At 46.6% G+C, this 13,184-nt stretch overlaps 1 protein-coding gene and 1 long non-coding RNA gene across 7 annotated transcripts; one reads left to right on the forward strand and one right to left on the reverse strand.

The window, feature by feature from the left end:
• Positions 1-827: 827 nt before the first annotated feature.
• LOC127784807 (uncharacterized) lies at positions 828-3,525 on the reverse strand. Its single transcript, XR_008019600.1, has 3 exons — positions 2,644-3,525; positions 2,222-2,252; positions 828-1,735 (listed from the first exon to the last, which is right to left on the reverse strand). It is a non-coding gene; the product is annotated as an uncharacterized LOC127784807 (long non-coding RNA).
• A 637-nt stretch (positions 3,526-4,162) lies between these two features.
• Positions 4,163-9,577, forward strand: LOC127784806 (uncharacterized). 6 transcript variants are annotated; one of them, XM_052312189.1, is made up of 5 exons: positions 4,163-5,977; positions 6,729-7,573; positions 8,667-8,755; positions 8,834-8,975; positions 9,095-9,577. In XM_052312189.1, exon 1 carries the CDS (start codon positions 4,438-4,440, stop codon positions 5,701-5,703), a length of 1,266 nt encoding a protein of 421 aa, XP_052168149.1. In that variant the 5' UTR covers positions 4,163-4,437; the 3' UTR covers positions 5,704-5,977; positions 6,729-7,573; positions 8,667-8,755; positions 8,834-8,975; positions 9,095-9,577. The 6 variants fall into 6 exon arrangements, with proteins under 6 accessions (XP_052168149.1, XP_052168152.1, XP_052168151.1 ...); XM_052312192.1 differs by having other exon boundaries at positions 8,672-8,755; XM_052312191.1 differs by having other exon boundaries at positions 6,729-7,143; positions 7,452-8,755.
• The last annotated feature ends 3,607 nt before the right edge of the window (positions 9,578-13,184 follow it).

Consider the following 13,184-nt stretch of genomic DNA (forward strand, 5'->3'; position numbering starts at 1 on the left):
CTTCGCTCTCAATACATCTTGAGTCATGATGGGAAAAGCGAATGATCGCATCACTTTTTGGAGTTTTGGTGCACTTTTCGTATATCTCAGAATGTGTTGCTTCACTCCAAATCAGTTTGACGTGTTTTTTTTGGGGGTAAATTAATATGGTTATAGAAGGGATAATCGTGATAGCGTTTTCGATCAATTCGTAGGATTTTTGACATTTGATTTGGCAAGCAGGCAAATCAAAATCGCCATTCAAGATAAGGTGCATAGTACAAGTGGTGACCAAGAAGAATCGGTGGGCTTGTCATGCCTATGCGTCGTTCTTATCCTCTAAAACTCGAGCTTAAATTTGGTCAGGCATGGTTTGAAACGAAGCTCGTTATGTACTCCACGCTCTCTTCGTGTTAAAAAAAAAAAACTTTTATCTATGAAGCTCGAGAGACTCTTGTCCAAGTCTATGGCAGATTTTGGCAGTTTGTGAAATCTTGTCATATACCATGAGCATTTAGTCGTTGTTTGAGTAATAACATCATCTCTAGTTTAAATTGTGTAGATTCGTTTACAGCACGTGAGTAAACTCACGATCGAGGTAATCGATTCGAGTTTGTTAAGAGAAGCTGAGAACGCTGGTCAAATTTGAGCTTGTTAAGAGCACCTGAGAATCGACTGCGTGTGAATTCTGAGTTTGTCTACGGGCAAATATATTTGCGCCTTCGCCGTTAGTTTGCTTATTTACCTTATCCTCGCTGGCCGCTGCGACACGGTTGGACGACGTCACATCAGCACCGTGCTCCACGTCGGCCTCGCGATTTACTGGGTCCCACTTTCAGTGTCTCGTCTGGCCACTTTCCTCCTCTCCGAGACTCCGATCACACGTGAAGCGAGAGGGATGCCGCGGCGACGGCGGCGATGGACGCAGCGGCCACCGGTGGGAACGAGAGCCCTTGCCGCTGCTTAATTATTCGGGGGATCATGTGGTCGGCGAGCCCTTCTGCATTAACTTGGATCTATAGTAGAACATATTGTCCATCGATCGTCATAGCTAATTTTAGTTTTTTTTCCCGAGGAGATAAAAATTAAGGAATTGCTATATATCATTCGTCAGAAATTTGGGAATGAAATCTTATATATTTTGGACCATTGGATCCGTGCCAAGATTCGTACATCGACTTCTTCTCCTCCAACTTTGACAAACTCCCCCTTCTCATGTGTCGGTGACACCCCAATCGAGAAAGAGATAAATCGATAAAGCTGACGGTTGGTTTGAGGTGGGTGGCTCACCAAGAAACACAGTCAGTTATATTTCACAATTAGATGATCGGCATCCTATTTATACCTGCAATATGTTTTTTTATTTATTATTATTAAGTAATTTTTAGAAAACCCTATATTTTATTATGATTAAAGTTGTAGAAAATCACAAGTATTATGACTTGTGACACATAACCCATGTATTATGGATTTAAAAGTTTCACAAACTTCACATTTGTGCATGTTTAGTACAAATTTACCTGAATTCTAAAACATAGAGTGCATGCAATATTTTTAATTAATCAAGATTTTATTAAAGGTGGTGTTTTAGAAACATACTAGTAATCGTGCACGTACAATGCACGTTTCCAACATATAAAAACACTCAAAATATGTCATTTTCCTGCAATATATGTCATTTATAATCTTTGTCCTTCAACAGACACCAGAAAGTTATGGCACCTCACAAAAGGGAAAATGAACCTTCTGCTGCAGCCTACATAACACATTTAAGTGGCAAACATGTAAGCATATCAGTTAATGCTAATGACCTCTGAAGCAAAGGACATACTTATGGGCACATCTCCTTTTACAATTGAAGTAAAATGAAGCACTGCAAGATTCAAAGAGCTGCTCACTCCACCTAGAGAGAATTTGATCTTTGTGCATACATAGATGGAAAAAGAAATAATTGACTAAACCTGGTGTTCTGAATGAATTTCAGACTACAAACTTGTATGTATAACTTGATGAATAGAAGCTAGCAACTTCCAGAATTTAGCACAGAGAAGAAAAGACTATAATCAAATGGATTCTGGAATTGAAATGCTGCCAGAGTTAAGTGAATAATCAGTTGGAACTAACCCAATATTCAGACCATAGGAGGAAAATATCAGATATTCAGAGTTATTAATCTAGCAAGAAAGTGCAGTGGTAGTGTGCTGAAGATCACTATAGAATAAATAATGGTTTTAGGCTGTACCTTACTCAGCTCTTCTGAAGATCACCTTTCCCTGAAATGATAACAGTATGCAGTTAAAACTTAAAACCAGTAATTAATTCTTCACAGGGTACACAATTTTCGGCCATCAAATCCATTCCATATGCGCCAACTACCATTCTGAATTCCTGATACTTCTATTACACATGTTTAATTCTTAACCTTGCTTTAGCTTTATCCACTTGAAAACTTATACTATCTTGTTCTGCTACCAACCACCCGAAGGAAGCTCTACCATGTATTATATCCAAAAGACTACAAAAACCAAAAGAATTGAGTTTATTTTATCGTCCCACGCAGAACGAAAAACTTAATCACAACAGAGTTTCATCGAGCACCATGTACAGGAATGAATGAACGAATATGAATGAAGTTGTCGGCTGAGGAAAAAGGCAGTGTTAGACCTTAATTAGAAGCATCAATCTCCTGAGATGGCATGGCGGATGGAGAGGAGGCAAAGCCATGATAAAGGAAGAGGAACATCCCTGCTTTCATATGGCTGGAGCAGCAGATGGTGAGGGTCTGAGGCCGATGCCATCCCGCCGGAGCTTACCACCCTCTTCATCAGACCTGGTGCCTGCAACAACAGTGAGCTGCTTCTGGCTCCCGGCATCGACGTCTCCCACAGCTCGTTCTTCAACCGCGCCGACGCCCCAGGCGCCCACGGTGCCCCTGCCGGCTTCCTCGACACTTTCGACGTCGCCATCAACGGCGCGCTCCGCGCCGCTCCTGCCGCGGCTTCACCGGCTTTCCTCCTGCCGAACCTCAACGATGACGCGACTGCGACTCTCCACGCCCAAGCCGTCGCCGTTCTGAACCACGACCGCAGATTCGGGTGGCGCTGTCATGGAAGGTGGAGAAGAACCGGGGGTGGAGCCGTCGGCATCGGCGACTACAGAGGAACCGACAGCGAGGTGGAGCAGAAGTCAGCGAGGACGGAGGGAGTGGGTGGTTAAGCCGTGGTGCACTTCCGACGGGGGCGCCGAGGCAACGGGTGGTTGGTGCATGTGTCCCAACCTCCGGTGGCAGCAGCGGCCTCAACCCTCAGATCTGGGGCGGCACAGAGGAAGTTACATGCCAGAAGCCGGCGGCGACAAGAAGCAGCATGGCGGAGATGGAGGCCGGTGATAAAAAGAACAGCGAATGGTGGAGGCCGTGGCAATGTGAAACAATGTGGACAGCAAAATCTGGAGATGGAATCAACAAATGGACCATTACCTCGCTAGCTCCCTTGAGGCTTCTTCCATTGTGAAGATCCAAATCAACAACAGCCCCCCCCCCCCCCCCCCCCCAACCTTCCAATTGAGCCATTGAGGAGTGAAACGACGGCCGACATGCAACGAAACGGAACGGCCAAGATACACTACGAACTCCACCACGGCCGGCTAGCTTCTGATCTGGCCACTGCCACGACGCCACACCAGCACACGCTCTCGTGAAACCCTAGGCCCCTCTCCCGCAGGTGTGGCCTTCCCCGACACCGAGCCTTCACGCGACGGCGGAAGAGATGACCGGCGGCCTGCGGCCACTACTTATTAGGGGAGGATGTGCGCACTGGTATTCAATGCGCGAGGAGGCGCATCATCCGGTGTCATTGCTCTGTGCGCGGGAATAACGCGGCAAGCGGTGGCGGGGATAGCGCTCGAGGCGGTGTTACTGTGAAAGGGGTTCTCGCGCTCGCCCGGTGGGATGAGGAATCGGTGATTTCACCGCTACACAGAGGGTGGGGACATGGGGATTGATAGTCACAACTCTTTCTTTTTTATATTAGTATAGACAGACCATGAAACCTGTGATTATTTGCCACGCTTCATAATACATGTGGTTTTGTGCAAATTTAACCATAAAATATGGAGTGGAGTTTTCTGAAACTTTTTTAAAAAAATAAAGAAAAGAAAAAGCTAGTAATCCAAACGGTAAAGAAGACGGGGAATACGAGAAATATCTCCAAACATATACGCTGAAAAACAAGAAACCGACGCAGACTTGGATCGATGCGATTTCAGCAGCCGTCGTCGTTGATTCGGATTCGGGGAGTAACCGCGCAAGAGCAGCGACGATGAGGTTCGGTTTCCGTCTCCGATTTCCCTTGGGGTTCCACCCCCTTCAAATTTAATGCGACCCTTCACTCTCCGTCGCATCGCATCTTGGCTGACTCGTCCCGAAAATCTTGAGCGACCGAGTTACCGGCGGCGGAGATGGTGGTGGCTGACAATGGCAAGTGGGCGCTGGAGAAGGCTCGGGCGCTGCAAGATTTGGAGGAGGAATTCAACCAACAGATTGCAAGGATTCTCAGCTGCTACCAGCTACCTTACCACATCAGGCTGGATCTCCATGAGCAGCACCGCAATGACTACAAGGTGCCTGACGATCTCCAGCTCAAGTTCGTGAATGCCGTTTTCGAGGGGAAATCCGGGATGCTTGATCAAGACGAGGAACTCAGGGTTCAGGCTCGGAAGGAATCCGAGAAGTTTTGGGTGGAGGCGGCGGGGGCGGCGAAGAAGGCGCAAGCACTACAAGACATGGAAGAGAGAAACAGGCAATTGTTCTTTAAGCATTATCCTGGCGTGCAAGACATGCCTGACCACATTAGGGAGTACTGCTTCAGGAAATTCATGGAAGATGCCAGGGATGAGGTAGAGGTCAGATTCGGGATACGTAATCACGAAATGCGACTCAGGATCCGAGCTTGGGAGGAATCGCAGCAGTTTCTGATCAAGACAATGGCCGATGGGCGGGCAGCCAAGAAAGTGCAGGCCTTGCAAGATGAGGAGAAGAGATATGTTCAGGGTGTTAAGAAAACTTTTGACAGCGAAAACATATCTGAGTACTACCAACAGGCCTTCCTCCAGCAAGGCCTACTTGATAATATCCGGCTGCTTTTCATAGATGATATAGAGGAGAAATTCAATATGCCTGATGACGAAGAGGAACCTAAGGGTTACATTTCGGAGGATTACAACAGGTTGAAGGCGCAGGCCTTACAAGATTTGGAGTACAAATTCAACCAACAGACTGCAAGGATTCTCAAGCGTTATGACCTACCCGAGCACATCAGGCTGGATCTCCAGGAGCAACACTACAACAACTACAAGGTGCCTGACAATCTCCGGATCAAGTTCATAAATGCTGTTTTCAATGGAAATCCCCGGATACTTGATCACAAGAGGGAGCTCAAGGTCCAGGCTCGCAAAGAAGCAGAGAAGTTTTGGATCGAGGCGGCGGCGACAGCGAAGAAGGCACAAGCACTACAAGATTTGGAAGAGAGATACAAGCAACAATTTATTAAGCCTAGTTATGACAGGGAAGACATATCTGAGCACATGCAGGAGTATTTCCTCAGGGAAAGAAAGATAACTGACAAGGCCTATCTCGAGTACAAGAATAATGTAGAGGATAAATTCGCGATACGTAACCACGAAATGCAATTGAAGTTTCTAGCCTGGGAGAAAACACAGCAGTAGTGTATTTCTATATGCTATGAGCCTGTTAATGACATACTATCAGACTGATGAAAGATGTTTTGATAGAGCAGAAAATTTATCTGAATATCCAATCACCGGATCATGAATTCTGATAGTACATCTTTCTTGTTTTCTGTAATTATCTAAGCACACCCACTATTATACAATGCTGCGAGGTTGGATAGTCAGATTAGTTTTCTTCACTATCAGAACATAGTTTGATCAGAGAAGGGAAGTTTTTCAGAAAACCACAAGTCAAACTTGATGAGGCACAGTAAGTCCAGACTTATGAGACTTGTTTACAGTCAATTGATTATTTGTTATCTTGATTGATATACTTCAATAGTAACTTTGGTAAAGTATATAAAGAAATGGTACATTTCCTGGGCTACTTTATCAACCAACTCCGAATCTTTTCTTTAGATCAGTTGTAGTAAAGAAGAGTTAATGTATTCATTTCACAATCTGCATCCTTTGTTTTGCAGCCACATAGAAGACATAGCATGTGGTGCTGGAAGCTTTTTGATGTTTTCAATTGTTTTTGACAAATTTAAATGCTGGGTTTAAAAAATTCAGTTTACCTTCCATCTTCATGGTTCAAAGAAATTACTACCCCCTCCGTTTCATATTATAAGTCGCTTTGACTTTTTTTTAAAGTTTGACCAAGTTTATAGAATAATATATTAGCATTTCCAACACAAACAAACATAATATCAAAATATATTCAAGGTTAGATTTAATGAAACTAATTTGGTGTTCTAGATGTCGCTAAATTTTTCTTTAAACTTGGTCGAGCTTAAAAAAAATTAACTAGGAAAAAAGTCAAAGCGACATACTCCCTCCGTCCCATAAAAAACCCAATCCTTATGTCCAGATTCAAACCAAGAATTGGATTTTTTATGGGACGGAGGGGGTATAATATGAAACAGAGGGAGTACATGTTTGCAATGAATCATTATGATAAAATAATAAACATTTCTGTTACATTCAATTGGTTATAACTTTTTGTTTTTTGTAATCCTCAGTTGGACTGGTGAAGAGACTAAGGAACTCCAGTATGCTGGCACTATTGCAAGAGTGTGCAACAAAGTGCTTCCTATTTCAAGTATTACAACACATTAACTCTTAATGCTGCTGTCAAACATTTTCTCTGTAACACTCAAAATTTTCAGCAACCATCTTGATATCATCTTCTTGTTTTAGGCAGTTAAAGCTGCTTCAGATGCTGAATCAGGAGGAGTGCACTTAAGTGGTGGTTCAGCTATGACACTAGAAAATAAGCAGCAATTATTTTGTTTCTTCATCCTTCAGGCATTTAAAACCTAATGTTATTGTGCATTATGCATGTTTATTCTCCTGATCGAGCCACTCTTTTGCTGAGAATGGCTGCCATTGAAATGATTACCCAACTTGCATTACAGCGTTTTTCTAAACGTGAAGGTACTAATATGATGTCTTATCATCTGTGAGAAAGCGTGTTTAATTCGTGAAAATATTTTCAAATAATGTGGAATTTCCTTGTGAACATTTTATGATAATGGAAAATTTTCATCCATATATTGTACATATAAAATTCATATTTGGTGAGGGAGATGCGTGGTCCTTTGAACTAATAGATAGTTGCTTGATCTACTTTTGAGTTTTGGCTCAGTTTGATTCAATTATAAGATATGCTTCTATCTCTTTCATTATTGCATTACTTTCTCAAATTTGTAGTTCATGTCACCTTTTAATTACACCATTTGCAGGCAATTCTGTCACTTCTGTCATTGGATGGAAGTGTGTGATGAGTCTGTGATGTCTCAATTAATCCTGCTGTTCTTTTACGAGACATTCAGTATCTAACCCTTTCGGTAATTCTCACATCTAGGTAAATCTCCGTTCATGTTTTTCTTCAAAGACTTAGTAGAGTGCTTTGCTTTACTGTAGCAAATATGATTGTGAAAACAGCATAGAGAAAATAGGTACGTGGTACATATGCAAGTCGTGCAGAATAGTAGCTATAATTTGAATTTATGCAATTCAGGCTTCTGCAAACTGAAACTTGATAAGGTTTTCAGCCTTATAGACAAGCTCGAAAAATAGGCTTTTCAGCAGTACACCTTATAGGTGCATAGCACACTGAGATATAGAGATCTTCCAAACTGAAAATTATTATGCTATGCCACTTTTGAAGTTTTCTGAAATATTCAGTTCCTATGCAATAGGAGATAATATATATAGCTGGTTCTTAACTACATCTTCAAAGCACACACTCTCCAATGGGATCCTTTGCATCTGAACTTGGTTTCCAGTTTGAAGTTTGCATGGAAGCTCCTCATATCAATGGTGGTTCTCTGGTATATTTGTTGCAATTTGGCTCTGCTATAGAACTGCATAGCCTTGAGTTGATGAATTTTTGCTATAGGGTGTTAAGGGCCCACCTTAGAAATGTTCTTTCATCCTAAACATTTCATTTCAAACATTTTAGTACATTTTTCTCGAAATGCAATGACTTCGTACAAGTCTCATTCATTCTGGTACGAAACAGTTTCTTTCCTATCACTATTAGTGCAATGATACACAAGCCTTTTCTGTATTCTCCCAGGCATCAAGTGATGGCAATTGGCGCTGGAGTGTTTACATTTGATTAGTAGGCATACTGCTAGCCCTAAAAAAATGTGGATATTGCTAAATTGGCATGCCAATCTGTACAATGTGTGGTTAAAAATAGCTTGACTGATCAAAGGATATGAAAGCTAAATATTTTGCATTAACTGACAAAAATGGAACTACTTGTCTCACTAATTTGAATTCTACTTATATCTAACTCTACCCGGTTTCCAGTTTTTGCACTAGCTCTAGAGTCTAGGTTATATCTAACTCTAGAGTCAAGAAGCTTTTACCTGGAGAGCTCTAGCCCCTCAATCACATTAGTGACGTAAGTTAAAATCAACATTTATCTCAGTGTATCTTGTGCACAGGGCAGGTTTTTGCAACTGGGCTATCATCTTGCCCATCAGGATGTCGACTGAATGCCAGTTATAGAACTGCAAACGAACATTCTTTGCACGTAACTTCTCATTATCCTTGTTCTTTGTTTTAATCTGATACAGTCATATGATTCAGAATTCTTTTTGCATTTAAACAGGATGAACTTGGAGCTACCCTAGAAGAAATATGCAGAATAGTGCCTGGCGGTGCTCTCGTGTTTTTTCCTAGCTACAATTTGTTAAGAGAAACTGCAAAGGCGCTGGTCTCAGACAGGTCGGCTCAATAGCATGTATGCACTGGTAAGGTTTTGTCCAGGATTCTAAAACATTTTTCTCAAAATTCTAGAAGGCAGCATGTCTCATTAGAAGCTGCCTCCCTTTTTACTACTTATTTAAGATTTGATTCTTTCGGAGCCTAGAGGAAGTACGGAGGAACTTGAGCCTGTCCTAAATGAAGTGCTACGTACAACGAAATCCTTGGCAAGGCTCCTCTAAAGAAAGGAGGAGCAAAACAAATTGTGAAGAAATGAGTGACAAAGGGTTCCCTCAGAAAGTTCTCGGGTTGATGGGATCGAGGACGGGGTTGAGAAATATGGTACGCTACGTGCAAAAGGTTTTTATAAAGTGTGGACAAAAATATCCCCGCGTTCGATGGGGACAACGTTTTCGGGTTAAGAAACACTACCACCAATCCCGTTTCCTGTGAGGCTGTGACTATACTTCCCCACAGGACTCTGCTAAAGGTAGAGGAGCTGCTTTTCTTGCAGTTTGTCAAGGAAAGTTGCTAATTCCATGCCTTTCTAGTGGAGTATCAATCAATTTGTGCACATGCTTAAACTTCTTTTTTGGTACACCATGTGCTTATACCTACTATCATCAGCTTATGTTATGTAGTTACTGTTTTTTTAATTAACTAGCAAAATGCCCGTGCTTCGCTACGGGTAAAGGAACGGATAAATTCTATAAAGTACACCATTAACGTGAATATAATAATGTTCTAAGATAGGTAAATTATTCATTGCGCTAATGATAATCAAGATAGATAAAAATATTCTTGCTTAGCTCGCATCACGAAAGAAAAAAACGAGAAAATTGAATTAAAACATATCAAATTCTAATTTAATGAAATATAAATTTTCTGCAATATTAATTACACTCTTTCAAATTATAGCAAAAGTGGTCGTGCGTTGCAACGGAAAGAAAAAAAGATAAAATTGAATTAAAACATATTTAATTCTAATTAAATGAAATAAAAATTTTCTGAAATATTTGGGTATTTTTTAATTAGGTAGGTATATAATTAAATTAATTTATAAGTAAAGTAAGTGTGAGAAATAAAATGTTATGGTTGGAAATATTTGGGTATTTTTTAAGTAGTTAGGTATATAATTAAATTAATTTATAAGTAAAGTAAGTATGAGAAATAAAATGTTATGGTTGGATTTAATTTTTATTAATTTTTATATATTATTAATTACACTCATTGAAATTTTCTTGGAATTTACGTAGCTTAATTGCTAATTTTGATAATACAAACATTATTTTAGCATTTATTTAAATAAAAATCTAAATAAAAATCCTTTTATCTCTATGCGTCTTTTTCAGCCCACAAGCGACCAAAGTATAATTTATATTCCTATACTCTTCCTCGCACTTGCTGGACTCTGCCGGCCTGCGTGCGGCCCAACGCTCGATCAATCTGAGCCGTTCGTTTTGATGGACGCCTCAGATCAGTACCAAATTGATGAAAACCCCTAACCCTAACCCTCCCCCTCCCCCTCCACCCAGCCGAGCCGGCCGCCTCCCCCGCCCCCAACGCCGCCTCTCCCCACTGGTGCCGCTTCCCCTCCCATTCTCTCTGGCGCCCCCCTCCCCCACAGCCGAGTCGGCCACCTCTCCCGCCCCCGACGCCGCCTTTCCCGCTCCCCTCCAACGGCCCCCTCCCCCCAGTCGAGCCGGCCGCCTCCCCCGCCCCCGATGCCGCCTCTCCCCCTTCCCCTCTCCCCACTGGCGCTGCTTCCCCTCCCCTCCCCTCTGGCGGCACCGCTTCCTCCCCCTCTCCCTCCCGTCTCACCGGCACAGCGCGGGCGACGGCGGCGACGCGGACTGCTCCCTCTCACCCTCTCCCTCCAGTCTCACCGGCACGGCGCAGGCGACGGCGGGGTGCGGTGGCGACGGCGGACCGCTCCCTCTCTCCCTCTCCCTCCTGTCTCACCGGCATGGCGCGACGACGGCGGGGTGCGGCGGAGACGGCTGAGATGGCCGTCCCTCCCCCTCTCCCTTTCCCCGTCGGCCTCGACGGCCATCCCTCCCTCCCTCTCGGCGACGGCACCCTCCCAACGGCAGCATCGTCGGCATCCGTCCATACGGCAGCGTCGACGGCGTCTGCGGCGTCCGCGGGTAGAGCCGCCGCTGCCGGATCCGCCCACGGTCGCCGCCACCGCCGACGGATTCGGCAGCGGCGGCTCCCTCCGGCGGCGGTGGTGATGTCGGCGGTTGCTGATTTATTTTTGCAATTTTTTTAATCGCTATTGTTAACCAAATTGGTTTGTGTATGGATGAAAATTAGATGGGACGAACGGAAAAAATACGAATATTTATATTAGATATAAATTTATGCACATCGTCACATGCGCGTATTCATGCACATATTTCTGTCATTAAGCACCCTGTCATTTCATCTGATGGGATCGGCGGCGGTAGTGATAGGGGAGGAGGACCTGCTCGAGTCCGGCGGCGGGCTGCCGCTCGCCGTCACGGTGAGGGCGCGGTCTCGGTACCGGATGGTGGGGAGCCTGGTCAGGCTGAGCTACCGCCACGACGCCCAGTGCGTCGTGCGCCTCAGGAGGACACCGCGGCGGAGCAACGCCATCGACGCCAGCGGGTGGGGTGGAGACCGACGGTGCGAGGTAGGAGAGGAGGTCCGGCGGCCGGCGATGTGGCGGCGGAGACGACGCGGGAGCAGGGGAGCAAGGCGGCGGCGGCTGCGGCGAGATGTCCATGGTGAGGTACTGGAGGCGGAGCTCCGTCGGGGTGGGGCGTGGGTCGACGACGGCGGACGGCGGGCACGGGATCGCGTCGCGGCCCCACGTTGGCGCCAGCGCCGGCGTCGCCCGCCCGTGCGAGATCTCCCCCACTGCCGTCATGAACTGCAACGCGCCGAGGGCCGAGGGCCGAGGGCCGATGCGGCGGCGGCGGCGGCGTCACCGATGGCTGCCGTCGAGGCGGTCCGGGAGAGGCGGCAGAGGAAGGGGAGATCGAGGATGACGGCGCCGTATTGACGGCGTGTCCCGCTTCTCCCTCCCGGGAGAGGTCGTAGGTAGAAGTCATCGATGGAATGGAAGGCTTGGCCATCTTGGCCCGCCACGCCGACGTCGACGCGTTCCTCGCCTCGCTCGGCGTCGACCCGGGCGAGCTCGCCGGCCTTGAGCTCCCTGCCACCGTCGACGTCATGCGCGAGCGCGTCGAGTTCCTGCAGTCCCTCGGCCTCTCCAACGAAGACCTCGCCGCGTACCCGCTCGCCCTGGGCTGCAGCGTCCGCAAGAACATGGTCCTCGTCCTCGACTACCTCGGCAAGCTCGGCGTCCGCCAGGACGCGCTCCCGGACCTGCTCCGCCGCTACCCGCAGGTGCTCCACGCCAGCGTCGTCGTCGACCTTGCCCCCGTTGTCAAGTACCTCCAGGTCATGGACGTCAGGCCGCACGACGTGCCGCGGGTGCTCAAGCGCGTCGAGTTCCTGCACTCCCTCGGCCTCTCCGCACGATGTGACGATGGAGGGGATATCTCCCCCCGCTGGCTGCGTGCCGCTCCTGCCCCCGCCGCTCGTGACTCCTCCCCCTGCCGGCCGCGCGCAGCTACTGCCCCCGCCGCCCGCGGCTCCTCCCCCCGCCGCTCCTCGACCAGCCGCGCGCCGCTCCTGCCCCCGCCGCCCGTGGCTCCTCCCCCCGCCGGCCACGCGCCGCTCCCTCCCCCCGCCCCGCGTCGCTGCCATCACCGCCGGAGCATCGCCACCTCGCACTGAGAAGAGAGAGAGATGAGGAAGGAAGAGAAGAGGGAAAAAAGAGAGTGAGGCTGACGTGGTCACGCTGACATGTGGGGCCCATATGGGTCCCATGCTGGCTCAGCCGCGCCGCCAAATCAGATAAAACCAAGGTCAAAACCACCTAAGGACCTAAAGTGAACGGTTTTATTAGTTGAGGGACGTCTGTATCTGGTTTTGCGGTTTGGGGACGATTCTGTGACTCGATGACGAGTTGAGGGACCTTCGGTGTACTTTTCCCATTTTACTTCCCTGATTATTGGGTCGTGCCGTGCTGTGCCCATCGTGTCGACGAAGAAGCCCAGGCACGGGCAATGGTCGGACGGGGCTGGCACGGGCCCGTAACCAATCAAGTTGTGGCGTGCCTGGGCCGGGCCAAAATTCCATGCCGTGGGCCGACCGTCGGGCCTGGGCTTTTTGCCATCTATACCTCCACGCCTAATTATTCTGTCATTAGCATATATAAGTTA

This window comes from Oryza glaberrima, chromosome 9, assembly GCF_000147395.1.
Source record: "Oryza glaberrima chromosome 9, OglaRS2, whole genome shotgun sequence".
Classification (NCBI taxonomy): domain Eukaryota; kingdom Viridiplantae; phylum Streptophyta; class Magnoliopsida; order Poales; family Poaceae; genus Oryza; species Oryza glaberrima.